Here is a 9,881-nt window from a genome sequence, read left to right as displayed (position 1 = left end):
AGAAAATATTAGCTTGCCCTTCGCGCTCGGCCGAATGAAATAGGGCTTATGAGATGATTACCCATTTATGTTGATTTAAGAATTAAGGTAGTGAAGTGACTGATAGGACTACCCCTTCAAAGAAACAAAGAAAAAACATCAACTTTGAGAGGCCATCCGGGGAAAATATGGGAGATATTCCCCCCCCCCATTGGCGAAAAAGGGATCCACCGCTGTATTACTACGAACGCTATCGTTAATATTCCCTTAATAATTATATACCTTTTCTTATCATCACTTTACAACAGGGACCTCTGAATTCGGGGATCGTTACGAGAAGCAGCTTGTATCTGACCTGCTTGCCAAGTACGGTCCATCTTCTGTGAGGCCGGTCAAGAACTCCTCCACGCAATCTGAAGTATTCTTCAGGCTTCTCCCTAAGGAACTCATTGGCTTCGTAAGTTGAATATAAATGGGAACGTTTTATAACTCAACTTGTTATTTTAATGATCGTAAAGTTAATGAAGAGCTTTAGATTGTTGAATACATCCAATGACAAAGACACAAGAACATACAGCCCGCACAAGCGTTCACATGAGGGCTTTCGCGTACCTGCACCCCCAAAAAAGTCACACGGTCGGAGACGGCGGATAAAAGGACAACAAAAAACATAAAATACTGTGAATATTGCGTTAAAAAATACTGTGTAATTTTCATTTTATTTTCTAAAGATCAAAATCTTGAATCTGTCGAAACCCTCGCTTTGCTTTCTTGCGACATTTATTTTTTAATCTCGCCAAACACACTTTTTTATTCTGCTCCCTGAAAAAAAGTGACACCCCTATTTCATAAGAGTCATCAAACGCCTAGATGAAATGTCGATGACATAAATTGATACTCTGGTTTTCTTTAAAAAAAAAAACACTAAATGAATATCGTAAAAAAAAACAAGGAAAATAATAACCAAAAAGTAGCCCCTCTTTATATCCAAAGTGACCACATGACTCTGTTGTATATTTCTTTCAAGCCATACCGATGCCCACCAAAGTTATACAAATTTGTGGTTGATAACAGACATTTTTTAGTCACTCATAAAATACTCAACATTTCAATATATATATAGTAAGGGAAAGTGGTATGATGAACCTTTACATTACTGTTTGTTGTCATTCAGGCAATTGATACGGGCGGCAATCTGATTCTTTCTTGAGCCATTCACTTTGGAATAGCTACATCCAGACTAAATATAAGTGAAGTGAATATATTGTCCCCTTAGCACCCTCGTTAGGGGTCTTTAATATTTAATTTTCTCAAGGAAAATTGCTATAAAGGGACTGGATGTGACAATTTCCTGAGGTCCAATCATTTATCTTGACGGCCTAGTGTATTATAATACTACGTATTTTAAAGAAGGAATTACAAGGTACCATGGTTACAACAAGGATGCTGCCTGGTAATCTGTTTTTGTTTTCTGATTGTGGATTGATAAAACGTTGTGTGAAGATATATAATGCTCATATTCCTGTTTTATTCCAGTTTATGACCATGTTTGTGATATTGGGGGAAAATATCTATTGCCTCTGAGTTAATATATTTAGAAAAAATATGTTAATCCCTCTTGATCCCCAAATCTTCCCCATCTCTTTTTCTATTTTTCTACGTGCGTTATGTTCGCTGTCTTAATTTCTTTCTCACTCTTCCTTTTCCCCGTCCCATTTTCCATCGCGTTTCTCTCTCTCTCTCTTCTCTCTCCTTCTCTCCCCTTTTCGTGCCCCCCTCTCTCTATTTCGCCCTCTCCTTTTATCTCTTCCTACCACACTATTTCCCCCTCTGTCCTCGTCCATTTATTCATCACTGCAGGACGAGGCCCATCAACAGATTATGTTACTAAACTTTATGCGAATGGTAAGAATGCAACCCTTCATTTTGTATTCTTCATTTTCAATATGCTTTTTGGTATGTCCCTTCCATTTTTAATGAAACATAAAAGAATGAGTAATGGTACAGATTTCCGTTTCCGAAACCTGACGAAACAAATCAATGCACAAGGGATATGAATTCCAGATGGGATTATAAAATACATTATTTTCGCCTTCCCTAGGTCTCCACTTCGATTGATTGAATCAACATCAGTGATTTTATTAAAGCCAGCAGAAGCGATGCAATAAATAAAAAAAGTTATCATGTCCCGCATAAAAATCATAACTATTTCTGAAAATCATGCCCAAGGGAAATGCATATCGTATTCCATGATGCAGCATAGAGAACATGACGTGAAAATATAGATATTGTATTGTCCTTTAAAGTTAATGAATGACTCAGAAGACCGCAGATTTTACAGAAATCACTTGCCATCGACTGAAGTAATAAATCCAATTTCAAACGGAGCATTGTAGAGATATCATCATGATTATTATCTTCTCTGCTTCAAACATACATAATTATTATCAAATAGGAGGGATTTCTATTTTGGGGTTAAGTGTCCCTGGTTTTAATGATTACTGGTCTCCGTTTATGCCGTCATTGAGTAATCGCGTTATAAGACAAGTCGTCGGTGTTTGATTTGAGATTTGTGAAATATCTTCTATATCATGTACAATTCAAAATCGACAGAATTTATGCACAAAGTGCTTCATCCAACGGCATAGAGCCCAGAGGTTTCGAACCTCCCATCCTTACGAGACCGACGGTCCACGGGGCCGTTTTTCTCATATTGCATTAGCCTGATGCACAGATTACATAAGACAAAAAAACTGGATTAGCACACCAATGGACACTTTATAAGGGTATTTGTTGCATTTTTAGTTAAAATACATTGGCATGTTACTATTATATTGTACAAGGTCAAGCTACGTGGGGGAGATTACACATTGCTGCAGAGGTTATAGGTTCAAGCCCTGGTAACGTCTTTCGGTTGGTGACGTGAAGGGTCAGTCCCATCTGAATGATACACGTCTGCAAAAAGAAGGGGAAAATTTGAACACACACGTCCTACACACCTCTGTCAAATCAAAAGTTATTAATATTTCGATCGATCTCCTTTAGATGTGGATTGATGAGAATCTAACGTGGGATCCGAGTGAGTACGGAGGAGTCAATATCACCACACTACTGCCGAGCGATGTCTGGACACCTGATATATCTCTTTATGAAAAGTAAGCAACTCAATTAAAATTCAATTAATATTGATTTTGAAAACAGTGAACCTAAAGTATCCAAGGATGTTAAGAGTGGCATTGGTTCGTTGTACCTGTATTATGGTTGTTTCCCTATGTTTACGATTATTTGAGATGGTGGTTTAAGCATACAGATATTATGCGATGGTTTATCCATGGATTAAGCTTGAAAGCAGTAAACAAAACAAATAAACATGAATTGAAAACAAGAAAGTCGTAAAAGTAATAAGGTACCACTGTGAAATATGACCTGCTGCATTGTCATATGTGCTACGAAATAATGCTAAACAGTACACAGATATTGAGCGCTGCTTGGAAAATATTATCAAATAAAGTGAAAGGAGATGCCGGATCGAACTTTCTTCATAGACTGCAGTAATACGTCACACAGAGATATTCTGATATTATTCAATATTTTCCCTCGTTATTTTCTATCTAAACATTATCATAATGCCACGAACTTAAACATTTATCAAAAATTCATGTTCTTACATGTACATGTACAAAACTAGTGCCCATTCGCCGTTAATCATCATCGCATCTATATGTTACACTCTAGCACCGATTATTCATACGTCCAGCACTTTGATACTTTTATTATAGCACGTGCATAAAAATTGGGAAATTAAACCCCATTAGCCCGCACCTTTACTTACCCTGATACGCAGTTAAAGGCTCGTTACTGAATGGCCTTAGGCGTTAAACGTCACGGAGGAGTGGGATTTCATAAATGTCATTTGGAGTGTGTTATGATAGATATAATGAATGAACGAATGGTGCATTTTTAAGCAACTAGAATTACATCCCTCAATCTTTATGATTTGCGAGGTAAGAAATATTATCGATTTGAATTCACCCACAATTTTGACTATAATTGCAGTGACCGATATTAGTTTTAAAACCATTTGTCATCGAAACCACAAAATCACCGAACATTTTTACTTTAAGTAATAATCACTTGTCATGTGATCATTTTTCAGTGCCCAGAAAGATTTCATCAGTATCCAGGAAACATATATCTTAGTATCGTATAACGGCTCTATGGATTGGTACTTTCCCGCCTTTGTGACATCAGTATGTCCAATCGACATCACCTACTTCCCATACGACGTGCAAGAATGCAAGATTTCAATTGGGCCTTGGGCGTACATGAAAAGCATGGTTAGTATCGAACCACTTTTTTTTCATTCTTTCCTTTTTTATTCCAGAGAACAAAATAAAACCTCTATTTCATAATCTAAGCAAAAGGAATAACAAATAAAATTATTTTGCTTAACTCTTTTACATACCACCTTTTTTTCTTTATTTTCCGCAAAACATACAATATTCTGTAAATTAAAGACGACTAGTGATGCTTACATCATGAAAAAATTCATAAACAACGATCATATTTCTGATGGAATTTCTCACATTGGCTATTATAAAAAATTACTTTTACAGAATAACATATCTCTCAATTTCATTATTAGGAGATAAAGGTTGGTAATTTATAATTCAGGTCATTTTGTGAAAGACGAGAGATTAATAGAATGGTACTAAGAGCATAAATATTAATCTTATTCAAGATAAACACAATTCTCGATCAAACGGTAAACTGATAAAAGTTCGCTTAACCAATGCATTACTTTCTTGTAAATATTGAAGTTATCGGACATTCAGATAACAAATGAATTAGAGCTTCTTCAATTTTATCGTTTTATATATACATCTCCGGTAGATATGGACACACTGTACCTATAAGGAACGTTTTACATGTATAAAGAGTCTCCTCAGTTGTGTTTTAAGGGCTTTCTTCATTAGATAACGGGAAACCTTGCACCTGATTGGCTGGGGCCATATTTGACCGTGAAAACCACTGATAAAACTATGCAACGCCCTCTGTAGGCGACGGTACGTTCACATCTAATGGAGACGGGGCTACATGGCATCACGAACTGAAAGCCCGAATTACAATTAAGACTTTGTGCAATGGTTGCTGGATTTATAGGAGGGAAAGAGCCAAAATTATTTATTGATTAATTAATCAATTGTCAACTTAACACACATTGTTTGCAGTTTCGTGATGAATGTTGTTTGAAGCATAATTTATGAGGTATGATTGTGGAAACGGGTGTAGACTTCTAACGGTAATGGAGGCAGAGTTACCGTGTACATTTAGGAGTACGGACTTGACACACAATCAGATTTCTGTATTGAAAGGGTTATAAAAAAGATGGCCCCTACACCATGCCTGCCTCCTCAAATTAAGTGGCTAGTTAGTCCAAACCACTGACTCAATAGCTTTTATCAATTCTGCATTTATGTTTGCATTGCACTGCTGAGCAGGTGCATTTCCAGCTCTCTAAACAAGGGGACACCACTATCGACATATTCAACCGAAACGGAGTATGGATCCTGGAACGATCCGTTGGGGTCAACAAGGATGCGGTCCTCTGCTGCGATAACAGGACCTGGTCTATCATTGAGTACAGCATCACCATCCGTCGCATGTCCAAGTTCTACACTAAGACCGTCGTCGTACCGGCCTTTCTTTTAACTCTATTGATGGCGCTCGTATGTTGGCTTCATCCAGCTTCCGGTGAGAAGGTGACCTTGGCAGTCAGTAACCTTCTGGCTTTGATCCTCTTCCAGCAGCTCGTAGCCGATAGGATGCCACCGAGCGGTGAAACTACGTCCATCATAGGTAATTAAGTATGAAAACATGATGATAGCAAAGTTTAAAACCATTCACTTGCCCCTGTTTATCTTCTTGAATCTAAACATCTTAAATAACGTAGATGTCCGGGATTACACACTTTTGATACATTTGCAATCTAAATAGGCGAGAGATTCCTTTGGTTTATTTTGTAAAGCTTATGAGAAACCGTCTTCTCTTTGGTCTCCCTTTAACGATTCTTCTTCGTGTCTCTCGCTTAATTATCTCGTTTGAACAGTGAGTTTCTTCATCGTGATGATTGCAATGTGCTGTGCTGAGGTCCTCTGTTCAATCTTCGTTCTCCGCATTTATCACATGGGTGGTCAGACCGAGGTTCCGTGGTTGGTAAGGCGAATCATGCTGTGTCCCATCATCCTACCCCTCTACCACAGTCTAGATAGTAAAGAGGTCTTTAGAGCGCAACAAACCAATTATAAGTAAGTCAATTATTGGCATAGTTATTCTTAAAATTGAACAAATGGATAATAATATATATACTTGTATTTTTACCGTCTATACATCTGTCTATACATTTATGCTAAAAGTTAGTGAACCCTTTTACAAAATGCACTCGTTCATGCTGATTGTTGAATGTAGACAACAACCATTCAACTTTGTTAATGTAATATCTTATCACCTGATATCTACATCATGGCCGAACTGGAACACTTTACATATGTTCATTGTCTGTTGGGGTTCACTATAACTCTAGAACACTGGTAACTGTACATGTATATCTTCTATATATCTATCATATATCTATCTATCCATCTATTATCATTTTTACATGAATCTAGCTAACTATGAAAACTGTCAAATGGTGACACCTTTAATAATACAATCCTTACTTAAGCTTGTGGCCCTCTTCTCGTTACTATGTATAATCTTAAGCACATTAAACTACAAAAAACGAAAATAATTCTCAATTTAAAAATGTGAAGCCTTGTTGGGCGATTCCATGCTAAAAATATCAGCTATTTTTGCAACATTTTTCAACCTATTGTCCAAACAAACGAAGAACTTCAATTTGTGTTGTGGTAATGATAGAGTACTACTGGGTAGACATATGAAAAAATGACAACCAACAGAAATTTAACGTCCATGTGGGAATTGGAGGTGAAAATGTTGTGTGTCGTACGGGCAATTTCTGAGTCCCTTACGACGCACAACATTTCGCCCTTAAGTCATCCATAATCAAACATTTTTGTTGGTAATCATTTTTTCACATTACTACCCACTATACATTTATTATTGACCAAAAAATAATTTTTCATTGCTCAAGCAATCAGCTAAGAGACTATAAATTGTTGACAAAATGTCTCGTACGACAAGTATGGAACGGCCCTGTCAAACGTTGCAGGGACCCTTCAGTATACAGATCTACTGGCTTTTCTTTAATCTTGGAAGATTGAAAAAGAAAACTGCCATGATTTCATTTCGAACCGTTTAACGTTTTGAATTCAAATACCAGCTTGAAACGTATCACAGCAAGATAAAGCGTCCGATCAAGTGTGTCTGAAAAAGAAAATGTTTATTTACGAGTGAATTACGCAATTCAATTGCGAGTGGGTCATGGATAGCGCTTATCCAAGTGGCACTTTTGAAGTTTCCATTCTTCTTTTTTAAAGATATGTTATTAAGCAACTATTCTAAAACTTCCAAAAGATCAATAGCCCAATTCGAATCACATTAATCTGCCGCACTTCTGATTGTAGGTTCTACGGAAATAATGACAGTACTGCTGCACATGACTTCAAACCGATTTCTACTTTTTATTATACTTTGCCTTAGAAAACATCGCAGATCAAAGCGTGCCAGGGAACGTATCGAGATTCCTCTAGATAAAACCAAAAACCCTCAACCTCGCAACGTCAGCATCGAGGCACCAATAGAAACTATTCGGGACTCCGAGGCGCCAGATCCCGCTACCAATGCACTTCTCGTCAACCACGCTAACAACGTACATCGCCCTAAGAACAGCCTTGGTAGCCATCACAAGAATGATATTGACCCGGAAAGGATTGCGCAAACTTGGCGCGATACGGCTATCGTTACCGATAAGCTGATATTCTTCGTGTTGTTGCTGGTGACTGCTACCTCTTGGGTCTATATGATCGTGTCGTTTTTATTCCATTCGTGAAAATTCGGACTTATCCGGAACAAATCCGAAATAATTATGCACACACATGTCGAACAAGCACCAGGCCCATTGAATATTTAAAGCGATTCGGGAAATGAAAGGTTATATTTGGATGTACACTGTTTTCTAGGCCTACAAATCCTGGACTGCTGTACAAAAGTCACACTTTCAAAATCGACATTGGTCTATCTTTTAAAATGGAAATATTGTAAATTGCCACATAAATAGCATTGTAATATTTTGTGGTTTGCTCACTGTTTATTAGATAGCAGTGGTTTATCTAATGAACCTCGTCAATAGGAGCAAAAACTTCTGGCAAGGAAAAAAAAACATGATGGACAGCAGTACGCTTGATTCACTACCCAAGTTCCCAGATGATTAGTAATAATGATATGTAATTGCTTTCCAAATGACTTGTAATTTATGTCATTTCTTAATAAGACAAATTAGTTACTGATGAGGTGTGTGTTTCATTTAATATTACAGACGTGCGTCAATCATATTTTTATAATGAGATACAAAGGTCGGTCTAAGACCGACATTGAACGTCACCATTAAAAAAAGACGTAATAAGGGACCGAACCTCTACATCCATTTGTAACTTATCTTACATACCTTTAATTACAAGCGTACCCCCACAATGCCCAGGATAATGATTAAAGCTAAACTTACAGATTTTCTGGTTTAAATCCTACGACGTTACTATCATGACTATTGTACATCTTAAACAGTCATTACATTAGTCAAACATTGTCGACATGGTAGTTTACAAGGTTGTTGACATTCATCTTTGAAAAGATTCGTTGTAACCATCAAATGCACGTTGGCACCTCAAGTTTCTCAGCGTTCGTAATATCGCCATGTGCTGCGCTATACGTAATACGTTTTTATGATGCATTTATTCCACCCCTTGCCATTTTATATGTTTTAAGTAGTCCTTTAAGACTCACTACCTAACTGTACATATCCATTGCCCGTCTAACACTACTCCCGCAGTGCTATCGATTCGAAAAAAAAAATCAAAAAGTAATTTCATTTAAAACTGGTTTAAGGGATAAGTAAAAAAAAATGTGTTCAATTTTGTTACCTATAAAGAGATAAATTATAAATAATTACATGAATGCGTCCCTATTATAGTCTGTATCAACTTTCAATCTATGAAAGGTGCAAAATATACACGCGTGCTGACAGTTTGCAATGTACATGGGTCTAACTTTAGCAACGTTTTTATTCAATATGCATGGTGATTAAGGGTGATTATTTTACCATCAGTGACGTCGATATCTGTTAATGTAATGGATTTTAAAATTCTACATTTTATTTTAATGTCGGATAATTATGATTGATATCTACAGATTTGAAATCAAAGGGGAAAGATGTTAAAAAAGGGGGAAGAACAGTGTGGTTATATGTAAATCCCCTTTTATACCATGTATCTTTCAACGAAATTGTAAGATATTTTGACATTTTTTTTTGTTAATAATTAACAGTTTAAAAATGTACTGTGGTGAAAATATGATGTATTAAAAACGCTTGAATTTGTCATCATGTATGATAAAATGTCATTCCTGTGATTTATCAAAATACATCGATTACCATGTTTACGACAGACAGACCAAAAAGACGATGGTAATGAAACACAGATAGAGAGAGAAAGAGAGAGAGAGATGATGTATTATCAGACTATATTGAGATAATGACCTACTTGTAAAAAAGAAACATAGCCATTAATCGGAGTCGGAATGTTATCATAGTGTATATGACGATGATGATGATGATGTTGATAATAATGATGATGGTGATGATGATGATACTATTACGGTGTTATGATGATGATGTTGATGACGACGATGATGATGATACATGTACCATTACTAGGTTATGATGATGA

General features: G+C 36.6%; 1 protein-coding gene across 1 annotated transcript; it reads left to right on the top strand.

Moving 5' to 3' along the window:
• Window positions 1–316: 316 nt before the first annotated feature.
• Window positions 317–9,570, top strand: LOC121412700 (acetylcholine receptor subunit beta-type acr-3-like). The gene is made up of 7 exons (XM_041605477.1): window positions 317–436; window positions 1,840–1,884; window positions 3,025–3,134; window positions 4,136–4,316; window positions 5,481–5,838; window positions 6,089–6,287; window positions 7,642–9,570. Exons 2-7 carry the CDS (start codon window positions 1,861–1,863, stop codon window positions 7,988–7,990), a joined length of 1,221 nt encoding a protein of 406 aa, XP_041461411.1. The 5' UTR covers window positions 317–436; window positions 1,840–1,860; the 3' UTR covers window positions 7,991–9,570.
• The last annotated feature ends 311 nt before the right edge of the window (window positions 9,571–9,881 follow it).

This window comes from Lytechinus variegatus, chromosome 4 (assembly GCF_018143015.1).
Source record: "Lytechinus variegatus isolate NC3 chromosome 4, Lvar_3.0, whole genome shotgun sequence".
Classification (NCBI taxonomy): domain Eukaryota; kingdom Metazoa; phylum Echinodermata; class Echinoidea; order Temnopleuroida; family Toxopneustidae; genus Lytechinus; species Lytechinus variegatus.
The sequence above is the reverse complement of the archived record's forward strand: the minus strand, read 5'-3'. Positions and strand labels throughout refer to the sequence as shown.